Genomic DNA, 20,930 nt, shown 5'->3' on the forward strand with positions numbered 1-20,930 from the left:
TGCTATGTTTCCTTCATTATCGACACTCTCACAAGATCAAATAGAAAGCTTGGCATGTACTCACGCTTTTGCTCACACTTGGCCTCCCACATAATAACAAATCGAATGGGAGACACTCACACATGAGAGAGAGAGAGAGAGAGAGAGAGAGAGAGAGAGAGAGAGAGAGAGAGAGAGAGAGAGAGAGAGAGAGAGAAGATGGCCCGTTGAATGAATCTCGCAGCAGTGGAGAGGAGAAGGAAATACGTCTCAATTTTGCACTCTCACACACGCATGGGAAGGGACGGGATCTACAATGGGATGATTGAGCATCGCGCAAAAAGTAAACTAGGGTACTCGGGTACCCAAGTTTGCTTCCCCCCCTTGCCCCCCCCTCCCACCTCAAAGGATTGAACCCACAAGGTAGGGGATGACAACCATGTGTTGTAACCACATCGCCCAAACACGTTATTTGTGGAATGTAGAAGTCTTTCTCGAGTTTTGACGTGCTAACATTACTTGAGCGTCATAGATCTTGTCTCGAAAGTAAAAAACTTGCCATCTGGCATATAGCTGAAGGTTTATTCTTAGACTAGGACTAGTACTAGAGTCTGGACCACTAGTCTAGTAGGCAAAAAAACCACTGGAGCAGTGTTCGGGAAAAATGTGCCGTTTTCAATTTCCAAAATTCCGGTTGAGGGCAAGGGGAAATTTCGCCCCAAGATAAACTTGATTTTCTAAAATTTCCTCTTGGCAAATTCAAGGAAAGAACTTTTGTATGTTTGGAAAAATGATTTTTCCCAAACACTGCACTGCTAGCATCAATGATAGGATTTGACGGCCATCTGCCCTTCTTAAGGCATTTTGTTGGTCGTATGAAGGCCAAAGTTTTTTTGAGTTTGTCATTGGAAGGGCTTGTTAAAAAATTATCCTTCTATAGAGAAGGGTGAAAAAATAGAATACATGTCAATGGAAGGGCTAATAAAAAATAAAAAAAATATATTAATGCTCATTTACAATATCTATATGTATATTGGTTATACTCATTGACAGAATATAGTATCTTGCCTTGTAAATTATGCGAAATTTTCTCATTGGAAAGGCAAACTAAAAATAGACCCTTCTATAGGGAAGGGTGCATTTTTCTACAACCCATCTTTTGAAAGAATAGGTTGCCCTTCAAATCCTAACACTCGCTACATGGCATAAATGACACCGACACGCCTTCCAACTTTTTTAGTGGCTAAGCGATTGTCTCGGCCCGCGGGCAATGTCGTACGACAGATCAGCCTTGTTCGTCTTCTGTCGAGCGTCTGTTGCTTGCACGAGCACAAACTATCTAAATTTTCGCTCGAGCCTTAGTCACACATCCTGAGCCGTCCTTCAACCAAAGCTTGTTGCCATCGAATCGCGCTTAACTTCGGAAGCTTCCTCTACATCTTCACGGGTTGGCTTAGCTCTTTGCGGTTCTGATCTGATTATTGAAGGAGTAGACCAGGGCATCGCTTTGTGCTCAGATGTACGGTGGTCTCTGAAATTGCCATTGATTGCATATTTCTTGGCCAGTTCGCAATGCTCACTGTCTTCATGTCATGTTTTCCTCCAGATGGAAGAGGATACCTCCGAAAGCCCGTCTGCATTTGGAAGCAAGAAGACAGACAACAATAGCTTTTTCAAGAGTGAAGATTTTTCTCCAGCTGCCTCAGACTACCAGCCAAATTTCATTTACGAAGGACCTGTGTATCATATGGGCGTGAATCGCCTTGGTCATCATTTTTGTCACCATCGCTTCTTGAGGGTCCGTGGTACCTTTGTGGAGATGTACAAGAAAGAGCCAGCCAAGGCACATGTATGGTTAGAAACTTTTGACACTTATCTAACAGTATCACATGTTTTAGATGAAAAAGAAATCTTGCTTGGACGTATGCACATTTATACTAATTGAGGACAATCTGGATCATCATGTTTCATCATTACCGGGGAGAAGAATATGCTAGCTGCAGGTGATCGAGGATGTTTTGGGTGTTGCAATAGGCATATCTTAGAGAGATCAAGAGGAAGAAAAGTTCATGCAGCTTGAGGTCTGCCACATGAAAAAGAGAAATACAGAATGTGAAGAGAAGAGAGGGAGATCATTGAATCAATCACTCTACTTCATTGTGTACTTTCAATCCAAATGGTACTGTCTTAGATTCACCATTGGGCCATCAGCATGGGATTCATCCGACATTCTTAATCTCCCTTATTAGATATTCACCAACCATGCTATAGTTGTAGAGTCAGATGAAAACCCATTTTGTTGTAAACTCAAAACTCCTGAAACGCTTCTAAATAAGAGCAAAACAGGGTGGCATAACCAAATATGAAAGGTTTTATTTTGGGTCTAGTTTTACAATGTCATAATCTCAACTAGTTCTTTGGAAAACAAAAGTGACATCATTGTTTCCTTCCCTCTCCATATGTGAGGGCTACAACACAAAGGCTTCAACACTCATGAGAACTCCTCTTGCTCTTACAGCTAGAGTAAACTCTCTATCATATCTCACACACATATTTAAAGCCAAGGACTCGCGTGGGATGTTAAAGCTTCATTCATTGCACATCCGCAGCATGTTACCTATGGATTGCCTTTGAAGCTACTTTTAATAGCATGCATGTAACTACGATCAAAATGCTCAGCTCTAGGCATTATGTATTCTACACTCCACATATTCGAAAGGAAACGAAATGAAACACGTCCAAACAATAAAACGAGGAAACTTTTCTTGTAACATTGGTCGCTAGACCAAATTGAAGTCACTATTTATCTGAATCAACCTTATCCTCATCTATTAGCCTTCCAATAAGAGTATGGGGTTCCCGTGATTAGAACTGTCATTTCTTTAGTATCAATTAGTGTGAGCCTTTCCTGGAAAATTCTGTCTTCCTTGTCAATCCTCGTAGCAAGTATTCCTCATTGTTTCAACTCATGTGTGTTCAATTCACAAGCAATCTTTTGTAACTTTGTATTAATCGCGTAGCATCAAGAATTAGAACAATTAACCTATTACAAGCCTAATTTTATTTGATTTGTACCCTCCCATCCTTGATAGACTCAAACTGTTTGTACGAGTGCTACGGAAGGTGTGGTGGAGAGAGAGAGAGAGAGAGAGAGAGAGAGAGAGAGAGAGAGAGAGAGAGAGAGAGTGGACAAGCCATGCAGGGCAACAAACTTTGCTGATAAGAGAAAGAGAATACAAGGCCTGCACACTACAATGCTAGAACGGGGAGACCCCCCTGCCTATATAGGGGAGCAACAAAAGTGCCCGACCACATTCATTAAAAACCCACGACCCAAATTCTGGGAATAAATGAAAAATTCTGAAAAAATAGGGCGCTCACCAAAAGGGCCACAGCTACTCAGCCATACCGAACATCCGCCCACATGCCTAGAATCTAGAGAAACCTAACAAGGCTATGCACAACCACAAAGAAGTCCTCACTCACGGGGATCAAAGAAGATGACCTCCAAAACACCCCCTCTCAAATCCTGGATACAGAACAAGATCAAACTCCAAGAGTGATGAAGGAACTGCAAGTCAAGTCCACCACTGCATCAAACACACCTCTTTATAGAGTATCGTAGGGCCCAGGATGGACAATCCTATTCTCCATTGGCAACAAGTGCTAGCAACTGCGATCAAAGTATGCTAGGCTTGGGAAGTGTTCGTTAGCCGTTTAGGAGCTCATCGCATGCCATGTGGGCATGTCATCAATAGCTGTAAATTATAGGAAAAGTTGTAAATCGGCCGCGCCTCCCCCGGGAACCAATCAAGCCATCCTACTCGAAAGTTCGGGTCGGAGTGCCAAAAGCCAACATACACATGTCATGTGCCCAAGTATCACAAGAAATATACAACCTTTGACTCGTTTGCCACTCCATCCTCCGGGGACCGAGTAGGTCCTCTAAGATCAAGGCATACAGGCTGAAGTTGCCAGGCAATTGGAAGATTTATAATGCGTTTCATGTGAGTCTTCTAAGACCTTTTGTGGGAGATGTGCCGGAAGATATGCTCGATGAAGATCAACTTGAAGTTGAAGAACTTGATGAGATCTTGGTATTTGAGGCACATAAAGAAAGAAAAGTTAAGGGAAAAGTTGCAAGACAATATTTGATGAAGTCAAGAACTATCCACCTATGGATGCAAAGTGGATGGAAGAAAGTGAACTGATAGAGTCCCCAAATGTATTGCAACTTTACCTTGAAGCCTTTAGTTTACAACCCATGTATTCCCCAACTTGGATCACTTCAGTAGAGCAAAGGTCAAAGGTTATGACACATGCTGAAGAGGGGGGTGATCCCGAAGCTTGCACTTCTCATGTACACAGGGATTCAGTGCAATAGAAGTGTACATTGCTTGATTGTAGTAGAAAAAGTGTGAAGAGCTCTCTACTGTGCGTGCTTCTCAGTGCAATATGCGTGAAACCTCACTCCAACAAAAAGAAAACGCAACACAACAATGGAACCAACAACTCAAAAGACACAACTAGTTGGAACATATTGCTTGTCTTGTGCAAGTGACACAGTAGCCCTGCTGCAAGTTGCCCACCACAAGGCAAGTCACCGTCTTGGTGAGAGAAAACACTGAAAACTATGAAAGGAAATTGCATATACTAAGTAGGCTGAAAAAAGAAGTGTATGGACCTTCTGATCGTGTCAACTCAAAGAGAGTGTCGTCACTACTGTCGCCACTGCAACATTTGAAGAGAGTCTCTGGAGGTGGAGCCATAAGATCGATTGTAGAGGGCCACACCATGCTCTCGACAAATTCTCCCTTTGTGAAATTTGGAAGCCACTTGGTAAGTTGTAGATGGTAGCACCTGTCCTAGATGGTACTGAGGCTGTCGACTGACGTAGCCATGGCGATGTGCGCCAACAAATCCCTAGCAAGAAATTCTCTGTGTCGGCTGGATCTGTGGCATATGGGGTGGATTGCTGTGTTGGATTGCTGAAACCCCTGGGGATGGTAGTCGAAATGTTGAGACTGAGCACCTCCCATAAACTGTCGCATAGCCTATAGCAGTGGGAGTCTGGTAATCTCTAGTGTTGTTCTACTGAGCCTCCATATCTCCGTGTAGTAGCATCTCCGGAAATTCTTGAAGTTGAGCTTTGAGGTCGTCAATGATTTGAGATTTCGCTCTCAAGGCTTGGTGCAACGCAAAAATGGTAGCATCTTTGTCCGCGATTGTGCTCTCTTCGACACGCAAACATCCCTTCATGGCCACATGTGGCTACGTGGCATTGATGAATGGCAGCGGTTGGCAGCCAACCGCTCTGCTCCTAGCTCAATGGTAGCGATAGCATTTTTTTGACTCTTTCAGGATCTCCTCAAATAGCCGGGAGAGCGAAGTAGATTCTGCCACAACTAAAGATCCAGTAGTAGCGCCTGAGGGTGTAGGTCTCTCAAAGGGGGTTGCAAGTGAGCTAGTAACATGCACAGTGGGTGATCCAGAGATAGGGAGAGACGACGAAGTAAGTGCAGGTGGTGCGTGTAGAAATAGTCACTTTGGCAGGAGTGAAGAGTAGTTAGGGGAACATGTGAGGAAGAAGCCACAGATGTAACATGAAGAAGTGGTTCGAAAATGGCAAAGCTGATCGTTGGCACTGTAGAACTAGGAGCAAAAGATCGTGGAATTTTCATCACTCTAGTCTGGCTCTCTGAGAATGGCAAAGGAAGAAGTGACTCTGTTGTGTCGTTCACTACTTTGGCCTTGCTTTTTTTTGTCTTCTTTAGTGATTGATTTACAACACTTCCAAGAGATTTTCTCTTTGTTTTTGAATTCTACCATTGCGTATCCTCATCCATGTCTATAGGGCTGACATGGATGTTGATGATTGTCTACTGAAACCCACAAAGTATAGTGTGTATGAGGTAGTAGAGGCCATCACAATGTGGAAATGTGGTAGGGACATCACACCTTCCCTTTGACTCGTTGGCATCCCTGACCAGAAACTAAAATTTGAAGATTGCCAAAAGTGCTTTGTTCCTCATATAGTCTACTTGATCAATTTGAAACACAATTCTTGACATGCTTGGATTGTAGCATCTTAAGAAAGCTAGGAATATGTGCGTGTAGTAGGCTTCAAAGATGGGAAGTTGATCATCCCGAGGGCATGACCAATCCGTGTCGCAGTAAGCGTGTGACCCGGTACCTTTGGGAAAAGTTCAAAAGCTCATAAACCATAGTGACAAGGACATCAACCGGTAGATCCGCATCAGCCACGCCGTTAAACCTAGCCTTTGCAGCTGATCGTGGGGAGTACTTCACAAAGAGATGGATTGGGTGGCTGCAAGTGAAAATTTAAGGAGAATTTTTCTTGACTCTTGGTTTTTATAGGCCTACTTATCTCATGGCTTAATAACTTATTATTGTTCTTCTTTTTACGTTTGGGATCTTTTTTTGGGCGTTGGAGGAGCCTGATTTTGAGCTTGAATTTGAATCGGAATTGTGTACAGACGCCCTGTAACTTTCATCACTAGGTGCACTTGAAGTCATGTTTGTTTGTACCGCCATGGCTACTGTGGTCGGATTCTTCTTCATGTGCAGAACTAATATGTCTTTCAGTAGGACAGGCTTTTTCCTCAAGGCTTCCCTACGTGATTGCCTGCTGCTACCTGCCATAGTGACACGAACCCAATGCTTCCAATCCGAAGGCTAGTTGAAAAGGAGTGTGAGTGGTCGTCGCTTTGAAAGAAGTGCGATATGCCATGAGAGTGCCGAGGATTGCTTGAGCCCATGACACTGGATGCAAATGACACGCTTTCCAAAGGAGCGCAATGAGAATCTTGTTAGTGCTCTTTGCTTGCCCATTGGCTCTTGGGGGGTATGAAAAAGACTTGCGATGAAAGATCTTGTAGTTAGTCAGTAGTGATGAGATCAACTCGTTGACAAAGTGACTGCTGCGATCACTGGTGATCTTGAGTGGGCACCCAAACCTGCAAAAGATATTCTCATACAAAAACTTAGCCAGTACTTCTGCCCATTTGGTGGCATAATTAGTAGCGACCAGGAAAGACTTGCGATTGCCTGGTTGAGCAGATGGAGAAATTGGACCAACAAAATCTAAACCCCACCGTTCAAATGACAACCATGCCATTGAAACTTGTAAAGGACGATTGGACTACCTGGTGGGATTAGGTGCACAATGTTGGCAAACATCACAAGCCTTCACATGAGCAATTGCATCCCTAAACACATATGGCCACCATAAGCCACTCTGAATTTCATGCTTTAATGTGACCAAGGTAATGACCTTCGGTTGGACCACTATGAGCATCCTCTAAAATATGTTTGATTTCATGAGGGAGACACAACTACGCAAAACACCATCTGGTCCATATTTATAGAGCTGACCTCTAATTAGAGTGAATGGTTTAGACTTTACCAGTGTTCTTTTTTGCAAGGGAGATGCATTCTCTAGGTACAAGCCAATGGACAACAAATACAACACATCGCCATACCATTTCGCGATTGAGTCCACTTTAAAGAGACTGCTATTTGGGAAGTCATCATCAACACCTGGAGCTTCTTCGCCTGTTTGTATGTGAGAGAGGTGGTCGACCATGACGTGACGCTTGCATGGATGAAGGACCACTTCAAAATCAAACTCCTGGAACAGAAGGAGCCACCGCCAAACCCAACGTGCAACGTGTGGCTTATTCAGCAGATAATATAGAGCATGATGATCAATAATAATAGTGAATTGAACCTCAATAAATAATGCCTCGCATACCCCTTAAACATTGTCCCTAGTGTATACTGCTGATTTCCAGGTGCATAACCAGCCATGTTTTGAAACACAGATTCACCAACCAAAATACCGAGGATGTACCTTTGTGGTTCTTTGTGCTTCTTTTCCTTGAGTGATGATACTGAACACTGCCAAAGAGCTTTGATACCAATGTAATGTGCAGCGGAAGTGAATGATGGTGTATGGCTCAGGATGAGTGATTAGTGGGTTCTCAAGGTTCCTTTTACTGACAGGAAGGGAGAGCCTTCTTGACTTAATGAGAGAATGTGCAATGACCAAATATGAGAGTGGAATGCAAATTGTGAGTGAGTATGCAAGAGAGTGCTAGAGAGAGAGAGAGAGAAGAGACGACACCAAATGGGGTCCCAAACCCCTCTCCAAGGGCCCCCCTCTCTATTGCAAGAGAGGTAATTGCTTTAGATTGCACAAAGTCTGGTACAATGCTCTAGATGCTGTGGTACTTGATGATGACTATGTGGACGACGACGATGATGGAGACTATGACGATGACTATGACAATGACGATGGTGATGACGATGACGATGAAGGTGTCGTCGTCAAGTCCAGGATGCGACGATGGCGACGAAGATGTCGTCGTCAACATAGGGATTTGCGATGACGATGGTGATGTCGACGACGATGATGGTGTCGAAGACGACGGCGTCAAGGCTGAAAACTGAAAACGCTAGATGCTTTGCTAGTGTGGCGGTAATGCCGCTTTTATCTGCAACTGTCGAGTCGCACTTGGGCTGAAATGCAAAAACACTAGGCTGATCTGGCTGAAAATGCAAAACACTGGCTGATCTGGCTGTAAACTGAAAACGCTCTGCTGTTCTTGGTTCGGCTTGGTCGATGCGGCGAGGTTTTGCGCGGGCTCTCGCGAGGCTAAGGCTGAAATCTGAAAATGCTGGTTTGCTGGTGCAAAACGCTGGTCATGAGGGACTGCAAGCGCAACCGAGGCCAGGATAACAAAGGCAAGTAAAACTGCATTGGACAATTCTGAGACGCACATGAAGTGGCCACTTGCACAGTTTCCAATAATTTAACTTGGAATAAAACTGCATTGGACAATCCTGAGACGCACATGAAGTGGCCACTTGAACAGTTTCCAATAATTTAACTTGGAATGCAGACGTTAGAGCACCCAATCCAGTTTCTGCATGGCCGATACATTCCAACCCAGCGGATAACCCAAATGGCGAACCAGAACATGTGGAGGAACAATCTCCCCAGGCCACAATATCTTATGCCAGTCACACTCTTTCAAAGGCAATAGCTTGAATTTACAAAAGTTAACTTTGAGACCTACTGCCAATCCAAACAAGTGAAGAGTAAACAGAATTTGCTGTACATCATCATAGTGATTGCGAGGCATAAACAAAGAGTCATCCGCATAGGCCTGACCAATAAATTGCTGTCTAGAAGGTAAAGTCAGGCCATGTAGCCTACCAGTGGAAGTCAAGGAATCCAAATACATAAACAAGGGGTGAGTAGCGATCGCATAAAGTAAAGCACTTAGAGGGCAGCCTTGCCTTACCGACCGTCCCAAAGGCCAAGATTCTGTGAGAGATCCATCCAGCAAGCCTGCAGAAGTGCTGTGTGCATACAAGAAAAGCACGACATGGGATAGCCTCGGCCCAAATCCCAAGTGTTGCATGGTATCTGCAATATAATCCCAAAGAACAGTATCAAATGCTTTTTCAATGTCAACCTGCATGACAAAGACATCCTGTCGAGTATATTTTGCATATTCCATACCAATGATGACATTCGCGAGGTTATCAGTAATTTGACGTTGTGGAATGAAGCCGTAATGAGATTGATGCAAGCCTTCATGCAGAAAGCACTTGAGTCGGTTAGCAAGCATTTTTGCCATTAATTTATATACCACAGGCATGAGTGTAATAGGCCGCCAATGAGAGAATTCTTCACACAATGCATGCTTAGGTATCAGCTTGAGCAAACCTTCTTTCCAAGAGGAGGGCAATTCTTACTGTTCCCAAGCTGTATTCATCATGAACAACAGAGGCAACTTCAAATAATCCCAGAAAGACAAGAAAAATTCCATAGAGAGACCATTCCAATGAGGAGCTCTCCATCGACCCAAATCAAGCAAGCTAGCGTAGAATTCCGACTCAGTGAAAACAGCTTCCAAGTTTTGAGCGTGCTGCATAGAAAGAAGGGGAGTAACATGCGATAGAAACATGTGACGCGCTTGGCGAGCTTCTGTCGTGGGAGCCTAAAAAATCTTGCCATAATGAGAGTGTAGGGCTAGTGCTAGCTCTCTTAAAGTGGAGGTCCACTCCCCTGACAATAATTTAACTCTCTGGATAGCTTGAGACTGCCTGGAGTGATGCAAATGTTGGAAGGTTTTTTTTGAAGCACATCCTTTATCTGCAAAAGCTTGTTGACGAGCTCAAGTCTGCCATTTGGCCAATTTCCTCTCATCATTGTGCCGTAACATAGCGCGAGCAGAAATCAACTCAGTCATTTGAGTTTCAGTAAGAGAAGAATGATTAGCCAAGTGCATTAATTTGCTACAACCATCCTTTGCCTGATTAACGTGTTCCCTTAATTGTGACAAATAATCCCTGCCATAATCCTGGATAATTACATTTGGGAGATTAGAGGCGGGATGATATCCACAATCATAGCGCGAAAAGGCTCATGCTTGAGATGAGCATTATTGACATGCAAAAGTCTCTTCTTGGGTCCTCCTATCCCCGGCTCTTCTGGCTTCTTTTGCTAGTGCTAGGTCTTCATTTATAGGAATTATATGCTGGGTAGGGCAAGCTTCCCAACAAACTTACACAAAAGAATTCCAAAAGTCACTTTTAATAAAATGACTTATAAGAGGTGTTTCCCACGTTGTCACAAAACTGGTGAATGCGGTGGAAAATGCTCATGCTGGGTACTGATGGTAATGTTCGTGCCGTGTGCAATCAGAGGGTATGCAGCTACTCTAAGTGCGTGGACATGCACGGCCTGCGCACAGGCTCATAAAGGTGCGAGCACACTTCCTAGGTTGTCCTAAACCCTAGAAGTAGGTCAGCTTGTGCACATGCACATAGGGTTAGATGTGCACGTGACATCCCCCCCTTCTCAAGGTGAGATACTGGTATCGAGCTGTATGGCGTCTATTGAAAGCGCTTCAACTCCTAGGATCGTGCGAAGTGCTCCTCGTCGGTCCACTTTGCTGCGTGGGTCGAGCGATGCTTGAACTTAATGAAGGTCTGCAATGCTTGCTTCTTTGGGCTGTGCCGAAAGCGACACAAAACGATCTGTTGCGGCTCCAATGTTCCAACTTCGTGTATGGTCGTGGGTTCACCTTCTTCAAGAATCTCTGATGAGGAACATTCCTGAAACCACTTCAAACACAAAACCATAAACATATCCATTCCATGTAGAGTAACTGGAAAAATACTATTCTCCCTAAATGAGTGTGCATGCAAGGCAGATGAACAAGGTGACGGTGTTACAGGCTTGGACACTCCAAGCGAGAAATCAATAGCAACACACAAACAGAAACGTCATAATCATTGAACTTTAAAAGAGAGAGAGAGAGAGAGAGAGAGAGAGAGAGAGAGAGAGAGAGAGAGAGAGAGAGAGAGAGAGAGAGAGAGAGATGAAATGAAATGTAATATTAACGTCTTCAAAAGGCCAAAATGACCTATGAGACCAAAAGGTTACATGTGGTGAATCTAATACCAGGTCCGGGTACAAAAAGTACAAAGAATTGAAAAGAAAATAGTGGGTAGGGGTGGGGTGAAAGCTGATACAAAGGAAATAGGAAATACTAAGGGTGAGTTGATACAATGCAATGGAGCTCTCTCACAGTCAAGGCATCATATACATATACATATACATATACATCAGTATCCGGGATGGCTCCTATGTCGCGCCGAGAGAGAGAGAGAGAGAGAGAGAGAGAGAGAGAGAGAGAGAGAGAGAGAGAGAGAGAGAGAGAGAGAGAGAGAGAGAGAGAGAGTCGACACTGCCCGACAAAGTTCCTTGCCCAGAGGTATTGGCCCCAAAGTCTGGCGCTCCTTTCGGTATTTCTTTAACATTAATCATTGCAAGTACGAATCTTGAGGGACCTCTGCTCTCAGACTCTGCGTCCAGATGGTCTGTAGAGGGAGGCCCCAAGGGCTCTTTTATTTTTACAAGGGATGCCCCGAAAGCAGAGCCCCAAAAGCTGTTTATCCCAAAAGCAATAACCTTAAAAGCATCTTGTCCAAAAACTGCCCAAAAAAAGCAGTCAACGTAATTTGCGAAAATCCGTACAACCTTCCACGTCAGCAATTGTCAGTGCAAAATGCGAAAATCTGTACTATGTGCCACGTAAGCATGCCAACGTAAATTTAGGAAATTCGTATTGTCTGTTGCCATGTCATCTGTCCACCCGCGGGTGGTCATGCCACGTCAGCAGTTTGTGACAGATGGAGTGCCAAACCGTTTATCAAACACACACAAAAAGTGAGAGCGAATCTTGACCTTTCAACCTGAACCTATCAACTGTGGTAAATCACAGCGGAATTGCCAATGCTTGATGGACAATCGTCCTCGTGCTTTTTCTGAGACTGTGTCATGCCAAGGAATAAACATGCAAAAGCGATTGACAAAATGGACAATCTGGAAACAATGTGGATTCCTTGAAAACAAATCTTCTTTCTTTTCTAGAGTGATCCGCATACATTTATGCTCATCCGTGAGTGAATCATGTGCATTGTGCAATGAATATGGCATGCCTGTGAAAAGGGAACAGATAAAGACAATGATTTTGAAAAAACAAGAGACCGTCACGAATGAGAAACTCGAACAATGCTTGTTGACTAATCATGCGAACACACAATACTTCCTGAGTGGGTTCCTTGGACCTCGACTCGAGAGCCAAGATCGGTCCTGCGTGACTTACCGTATCTGCAATGAGGTTAAATTTTCTAGAAACATCATCATCCAAACCATCATCCTTGCAAACAATCACATCTCATTCATGCAAAAAATGCATGTCGTGCTTTGGAGAAGACATGATAGCAAGAGAATTCTTTTCATGCAATGACTCATGCGTCTCTAGACTATCGAACTGTGTACTGAGAGAAACAATCATACTGCGTGCTTTAACCTCTTGTGAATCATGAGAGTGAGAGACTAATGGCAAAGAAGGAATGTTCTTGTCACAGCGAAGGACCACGGGAGGTGCTGTTTCAACTGTGAGAGAGTGTTTTCTTTCCAATCAATGCGTGGATTATAACAATTAAACCACTTAATGCAAAAAATCAAATCACATCCTTTGAGAGGAGAAACCACAAAACGTCGACGAAAACCGACATTTTGAACTAACACTGTCACATTAGGACATTCATGCGTGAAAGAAGAGTGCATGCCAGGAGCAAACCCAGAGATCGCAATTGGATCCATGGGGAGAGCTTCTAAACGTGCACTCTTCACAAGAGTCACTAATCGTATGATGCATACTACCTGAATCAAACAAGATCACAATGCGTGTACAATTCACATGACCATGACACAACATGAGAGAGACATCTACATGATCATGTGAAACTTCGGACACATTAGTGTGCTCACTGAGTGCATTCACAGATTATGTGGATTCTGTGGGTTCTTTAGGGTCTTCTTTCTCAGGACAATCTCGTTTCATGTGACCTTTAGTGTGACACTCAAAACATCTTTTGTCTCGTGCATATTCGGCTCGTTCTTCCAGAGTTAACCAACCTCCTAAAACACCTTGAGCAGTTTGTCAGGTGCAACGGAAGAGAATAAGGATTTGCTTGGATCCAGTACTCCGCACACAAACACAAGGGACACTTTACTTCACTTGAAAGAACTGAACTGAACTGAAGGAAAGAGAGAGACACAAGGGAGAGAAAAGAGACGACACAGGGATGTCGGGTCCCAACCCTCAAGGGCCCCCTTGCTCTATTGCCAAAGCAAGTACTTTCTTTATTCTTGCACAAATGCTACCACAATGACTAAATGATGAGATGTTGATGCTAATGGGTACTGATGCTACTGATGCTGGGTACTGGGTACTGAGGTACTGAGGTTCTATGTCGAGACGATGATGTCGACGACGAGGTGCTGATGGTCTATGTTGACGATGATGATGTCGACGACGGTTACTGCTGGTCTGTGTCGAAGACGGGGAGGTCTGCGACGGGTATTGCTTGTCTACGTCAAAGATGATGATGTCGACGACGGTAAGTGTTGGTCTATGTCGAAGATGATTATGTCGACGACGATGACGATGCTGACAATGACGGCGATCGTCACGGACACGACGATGTTGCCGTGACGACGATGACAACGCGAGGCTAGGGATGAAATCTGAAACGCTAGGGCTGATAATTGAGATCACTGGGAATCTGCTGCGATCGGGTACGGTGTTGGGACTATGACCACGACGACAATGGGTTGTTGTCAAGTCCGGGACCTGTGATGACGATGACGATGACGATGCCGACGACAATGGTGCCGACGACGACGACGCCAAGGCTGAAAACACTAAGGCTGAAAGCTGTAATCTGTCGTGATGGATGCATAGTTACAGGGAATGGCCATTTTCAGGTCCCCGTTCAACTGCTGAGAGAGAGACCAACTGCCGGGTGCAACACTTGGTGCACCACCTTCTGCCTCTACTGAGTGCCCAATTGGTTTCTTTTACAGCTTCTTAGCAATTTGCTCTACCTACTTTTCCAACAAAAGTCACTTATTAATAAATAAGTGAAAAATATGTACTTTTGGCAAAAAAGGGTTCTATGCTCTGGAAAATGCTCATGCTGAAATAGCTGTACTGTGCAAGAGAGGGTATGAAACTATGACCGGCTTGGACATGCACATCTTGCTAGAGGCTCACAAAGTGCCAGGCTCAGTCCTAAGCTAGGCTATGACTGATGCTAGACCATGGCAGAAGCATGTCCATGTGGCGCAAGTGAAGTGCGCACGTGACAAGATTTTTCATCAAGCGTCAACTTAGGGGTTCCCTGAGTTTTAGCCTTTCCTTTTTCATCATTGTGAGACTTCTGCGCTCTAGGTGTAGAAGAAGATTGAGAAGAATGATGACTGTTATGCTTACCAATGGTCTTACCGTGCTTTTCATTCGGATGGTCTTGCGAAGTACTCCACTTGTTCTCCTTCGGCTTGCCTTTGTTGTGCTTCATTTCTTGTGCTAAGGCGATTATGACGGCGTCATTATAGTCCTTAGGGCTGAAAACTTGCACATCGAACTTGATGTACTCGTTTAAACCAAAGAGGAAAGCCTCCTTGCGGTCCTCATCCGACTTATGCAAGTGAACGCCAATCTGCAAAATACGGTTAGAAAAAGACATAATAGGGGATCCATTTTGCTTAAGACCACGCCAATCTTCTCTTAAGCGATCAGGTACCGCGGTGGCATGAAGCGAGCCTTGAGCTTGTCTTGGAAGTCGACCCAACTGAAAGAGAGGGGTACGCCTTCCTCGGCATGCTTAAGATGCTCGGCCATCTGTGACTCTTGCCAAGCTTGATACCAATTAATGGCATCACTGGTTAGGTACATTGGCAGCAGTCAAAACTTTACTGTTACTTGTTTTCTTGAGAGTCGCAAAGTAAGCATTAAATTGATGCAGCCAAGAGTGAATCAAAGAAGCATCCATCTTACCAACATACTTACTAGACGTTAACTTCTCAGTGACTGGGTTGTTCGAATCTTCGTCTCTATCTGTGCTACTTCAGGACTCGCCAACCTCCTTGAGTCGCTCGGACTTCAAGGAGAGTACGTGTAGGACCAACTCCTTCATGCGTTGGTCTCTCTGCGCCTCTCGCTCTAACTCCATAGCCGGCGCTTCTCTTCGGCCGCTATGCATTGATCCTCGCGCGTTTGCTCATGCTCGAGCTCCATAGCTGCCCTTCTTTCTTCGGCCGCTAAGCGTGGAGCTTCTTGTGCTTGCTCACGCTCAAGCTCCATAGCTGCCCTTCTTTCTTCGCGATCTCGATCCATGGCGGCATGCTGCGTCTCTTGTTGTAGCATCATCTCCATCAGCGACTTGACCGAAGCCTGCATTGGATTTGGTGTAATCCGTGGCGTAGATGGGGATGGGGGAGGATTTGGGAACAATCCTCCTCGTGTAGAAACTTCTTCTTCTCCAACTCCACTCTCATCACCTTCACGCAAAGTATCCATGCCGCTTCGGGTGATGACCATGCACTGATTTCTTGGGTTCTTGAGATTCTTGGCTTGCAATCTGCGTCTAAGAAGGCTTTTCTCTTACCCAAGCTCGACTCTTTCCTGCGGGTGCACCCCTTGGCGGCCTTGTGCTCACACCAAGGTTGCTTTTTCCCACCTCACGTCGATTGGCCTACCGGTAAGTGCAAGGTCCGCTCTCAATGAGTGGAAATGAGGAACGAGGGGAGGCTTGACAAACCCTTCTTTCTTGGGTTACCTGCTACTCTTCAACAACACAGATTGGGATCGACACGCCCAAGTGGTCTTGGGTTACTTGCGATCACAACAAGCAAATTTTTTTCTTGTGGTTCTTTGTGCTTCTTTTCCTTGAGTAATGATACCGAACACTGCCAAAGAGCTCTGATACCAATGTAATGTGCAGGGAAAGTGAATGATGGTGTATGGCTCAGGATGAGTGATCAGTGGGTTCTCAAGGTTCCTTTTACTGATGGGAAGGGAGAGCCTTTCTTGACTTAATGAGAGAATGTGCAATGACCCAAACACGAGCGTGGAATGCAAACTGTGAGTGAGTGTGAGAGAGAGAGAGAGAGAGAGAGAGAGAGAGAGAGAGAGAGAGAGGAGTTGACACCAGATGTGGTCCCAAACCCCCCTCCAAGGGCCCCCCTCTCTATTGCAAGAGAGGTCTTTGCTTTAGGTTGCACAAAGTCTGGACAATGCTTCTAGATGTTGTGGTACTTGACGATGACTATGTCGACAACGATGATGGAGACTGTGACGATGACGATGAAGGTGTCGTCGTCAAGTCTGGGATTTGCGACGATGGCGACGAAGGTGTTGTTGTCAAGATAGGCATCTGCGATGACGATGGCTATGTCGACGACGACGATGGTGTCCAAGACAACGGCGTCAAGGCTGAAAACTGAAAATGCTAGATGCTTTGCTAGTGTGGCGGTACTGCGGCTTGGATCGGCAACCACCGAGTCGCACTTGGGCTGAAATGCAAAAATGCTAGGCTGATCTGGCTGAAAATGCAAAACGTTGGCTGATCTGGCTGTAAACTGAAAACCCTATGCTGTTCTTGGTTCGGCTTGGTCGATGCGGCGAGGATTTGCTATGGGATGTGCGGGTTCTCGCGAGGCTAAGGCTGAAATCTGAAAATGCTGGTTTGCTGGTGCAAAACACTGGTCTTCTTCTTGAGAAACGCTAGGGCTCCTATTGAGGTGCTGCCTATCTGCTGTGGTGCCTGCCTCCTTCTGTCCCTGACTCTTCTGCCTTCTTCTGCTAGTGCTAGGTCTTCATTTATAGGAATTATATGCTGGCTAGGGCAAGCTTCCCAACAAACTTACACAAAAGAATTCCAAAAGTCACTTTTAATAAAATGACTTATAAGAGGTGTTTCCCACGCTGTCGCAAAACTGGGTCAATGTGGTGGAAAATGCTCATGCTGGGTACTGGGTACTGGGTACTGATGGTAATGATTATGTTGTGTGCAATCACAGGGTATGCGGCTACTCTTAAGTGCCTGGACATGCACGGCTTGCGCACAGGCTCACAAAGGTGCCAGAACACTTCCTAAGCTGTCCTAAACCCTAGAAGTAGGTCAGCTTGTTCACGTGCACTAGATGTGCATGTGACACATGCTCTATATGACACAACTAGCAAATCCTAGCCTTTGCTAGTACTTCCTAAATCTGCCAGTCTCAATCTCTAACTGACGCGATGACGTGCACATCCGACCAATAGCACATCGTATCCCATGGGATAAATGAGCGTCCATATAGGCTGGTGTGATCACATATCCATCCTCTGTTAGTTGGAGAAGATGCTCTCTATAGAAAGCCAGTCTCGTCCCCAACTCCTGTGTTGGCTGTATCCATGTGCTCCTGGTATCTAGCTGAATTGGATCCTGATGTGCGAGTCTAGTGATCTTTGTCTGTGTGAGAGATAGGGAGGGTGCATCTAAGGAGTACTGAAACGGGGGTAGTCTATCCATGCTGGAACCATGTGACTGGAACCATGCTGTATCCCCCTGTAGCACGAGAGAGAGAGAGAGAGAGAGAGAGAGAGAGAGAGAGAGAGAGAGAGAGAGAGAGAGAGAGATCTGGGAAAGGCTCTTGATGTTGATAACAAGCTGCTCATACAAGTGACCAAGGGTGGTCCGGCATAGAATCGACATGCTCAATGGATAGACCTGAGGCACACACAACTGCAACTGCTACTGTCACGACCGACAGCTCCTGCATATGAGGCCACTAACATGTACTCCACAGGACTGCCCTAGCCTGCTAAGAAAGCGTGGTTTTGGTGGGATCTCTCCTAGCAAGAAGGCTGAAGTAGAGGGGGAGAGAAAATTGGATTAGGGTTGCCCATCGTGTGGTTGGGAAACCGGCCTGTAGCCTTACTAAAGGGCAGTAAACTTTGGCTTTCACCCGATCTATACCTTGTTTAGATTTCCCTGCACTTTATGACACAAAGTAACTTCACAAATAAACCTGTAACTGGAATTCACCACTTCAAAACAATTCAGGACTTAGTAGCTAAAGCGCTCCCAAGTATATATGACACCTTGTAGGCCCCAAACACTGGCACCCCTGTCGGTATTTCTTTTTTCTTATTCAAATAAACGACCCGAACACTTTCACCTAACTCTCACCAAGACGTTCAAACCTGTCAAGGGTTATAATTGCAGGTTTTCGACCCAATTTTGGTAGCATAACGGTGCCAAGACACCTGTAGGTCAAAAGCACATGTCAAGGATGGGTTCTGTTTTATTTACAAGCTTTCTGGTGAGCTGCAGATCAATTTCAGCATGCTGTAATTTCCTGTTTTGGTCATTGTCAGGTGCTCAAAGCCGTGTATATACACCCCAAGGCTTTCCCTAGGCTCCCTTGATGTTGCCTTGCAGTTTAGGTGCGAAAATCTGAACCTGCAAATAAACACAGCAGGCAATAATTTTCTGTTTTGGATCGTTTTGAGTGGAGCAAACACGTCTATGGGTGTCTTAGGAGCTCCCGCACGCAATGGGACATCCATGGAGTTCCCAACAAAGCATGGCACCCTTTCAAAGGCATGATATAAAATTCTTCTGTGTCCACATACGACTGAATATGCAAACATAGTTTTTCAATGATGGGAGGTACACACTTTGAATGGCTAGGGCATGCGAAACCTGCCTTGGCTGTGAATCTTCTCTCTTCAGCTTTCATGCCCAACTTGATAGCCAAGTCTGGTGAGATAACGTTTGCCTTTGCACCTGGATCAATGAAAATAAGTGGTATTTGATCTCCCACTTTATCCCACTCTTTGTATAGCTCACTGGCATCAAAATTTGGCCTATCACCCACCATATCTGGTACTAAACCGGCCGCGGGTTTGGGCTTTTTTCCTTTCTTGTCCTCTTTGTCCTCTGAGTCAGCTGGCCTCTTCTTGTTTGAACAATCCACAATAAAGTGACCAGGCTACTCGAAAATAAAGCATTTACCCTCAACATTTAAAGCCTTCTTTTCCTCTTGCATATGCAATATCAAATTGTTGGAGGAACGTAAGGGCCTTTGTCTTGTCTTCAAAACCATTGACAGTGTCAAACTTCATAGCTGCACCACCTTCTTTGAATGGTTTTGGCTTGTCAAGCACTGTCAAATTGTCATAAAAAAGTGTCTGCAACATGGTTACACTGGTTGGAATCATCTGTACTCCTCGGCCACCTGCATTTTGGCCTCCTGGTGCGATGTGTTTGTTGATTGGAAAATCCAGCCATATCAAAATTGCCCCATGGCACCCCAAATTGGCCGTGAATACTCTGAAACCCTGGCTGTAAGCCAATATTATCATACATGGAGTTTGGCATCATGCCTTGCATACCTCCCAAACATTGTTTCTGGTATATAGTGCTGATTTTCAGGTGCATAATCAGCCATGCTTTGAAACACAAGTCCATCTCCAAAATACTGAGGATGTACCGTGGGTGGTGGATGTCAAAAGGCAGGCACCACATGCCAATAGAAAAGAACAGACTGAACAGACTTTTAGCACTTGAATAACAACTGAACTGAAAGAGAGAGACGACAAGTGACACGGAGTAGCGGAATTCCACCCCAGAGAGTATTGGCCCCAAACTTTGGCGCCCCTTTCGGTATTTCTTTATATTGCATCATCAAAGTACAAGCCGGTACTCCAGACTCTGCACCTTCTCTAGGAAGCATGACGGAGAATGAGCCCTAGCCTCATATTTAAAGGCCCTTGGCTTGAAAAGCAGTTTATATGAAAAGCTTTCAAACTCAAAAGCTTCTGGTCCAAAAAGCATAAAAAGTGTTCAAAAGCTTCTGGTCCAAAAAGCAATGCCAAAAGCTGCCAGCGCAATTTACGGAAATCCGTACAGCTTGCCACGTCATCAGCCAACGCAAAACGCGAAAATCCGTACAACCTGCCACGTCATCATGTTAGCGTAATTTCGGAATTTGTTTGCTGCCTTAGGGTTAGGGTTTTTGGTAGAAATTAGGGTTTGCAGGTTTTAGGGTTAGGGTTTCCAGGATTAGGGTTTCAGAAATTAGGGTTTTCAGAATTAGGGTTTCTGGCAGAAATTAGGGTTAGGGTTTTCTGCACTCGGGCAACCACGTCCTCACTATATGACACTTCTTCTGCTGCTTGTTCTTCTTAGGGTTTAGGCCCCTCGGCCGGCATCTGTAAGTTGGCTCCATTCTTTAGGCTTCGACACGTCAGCAGTTTGTTACATCTCCCCTTCTTGAAGAGAGTAATCGTCCGCGATTACAACATATCTGCAAAACAACTCAAGTTAGCTCAAAAATTTCCGAGGGACATTCCGAGGGACAATTAGTTTGCTCTTTTTATTAAGGAGTTAGCTTCTCCTTTCTGCTCTTTTGATCAAGGAGTTAGCTGCTCCTATCGGCTGTTTTGATCTCCTTTCGTCCAGATCGGAACTCTTGATATTCCGGCATAGTAAAATTAGCCATCACACCC

General features: G+C 44.8%; 1 protein-coding gene across 7 annotated transcripts in view; it reads left to right on the top strand.

Moving 5' to 3' along the window:
- Positions 1-1,199: 1,199 nt before the first annotated feature.
- The window catches only part of LOC147441921 (protein ENHANCED DISEASE RESISTANCE 2-like), a 195,149-nt gene continuing 175,418 nt past the window's right edge, over positions 1,200-20,930 (top strand). For 4 of the 7 annotated variants that reach the window (XR_015190165.1, XR_015190166.1, XM_086528311.1 and 1 more), the window contains exons 1-2: positions 1,200-1,498; positions 1,586-1,828. Coding sequence is in view for 5 of the 7 variants with exons in the window: in XM_086528311.1 (XP_086384437.1) it covers positions 1,586-1,828 (243 nt within the window). In the remaining 2 variants the exon portion in view is untranslated. The remainder of the gene's footprint in view (positions 1,499-1,585; positions 1,829-20,930) is intronic. The other 3 variants (XM_086528310.1, XM_086528313.1, XM_086528314.1) reach the window with 3 other exon arrangements.

This window comes from Adiantum capillus-veneris, chromosome 14 (assembly GCF_014529385.1).
Source record: "Adiantum capillus-veneris isolate H3 chromosome 14, ASM1452938v2, whole genome shotgun sequence".
NCBI classification, from domain to species: domain Eukaryota; kingdom Viridiplantae; phylum Streptophyta; class Polypodiopsida; order Polypodiales; family Pteridaceae; genus Adiantum; species Adiantum capillus-veneris.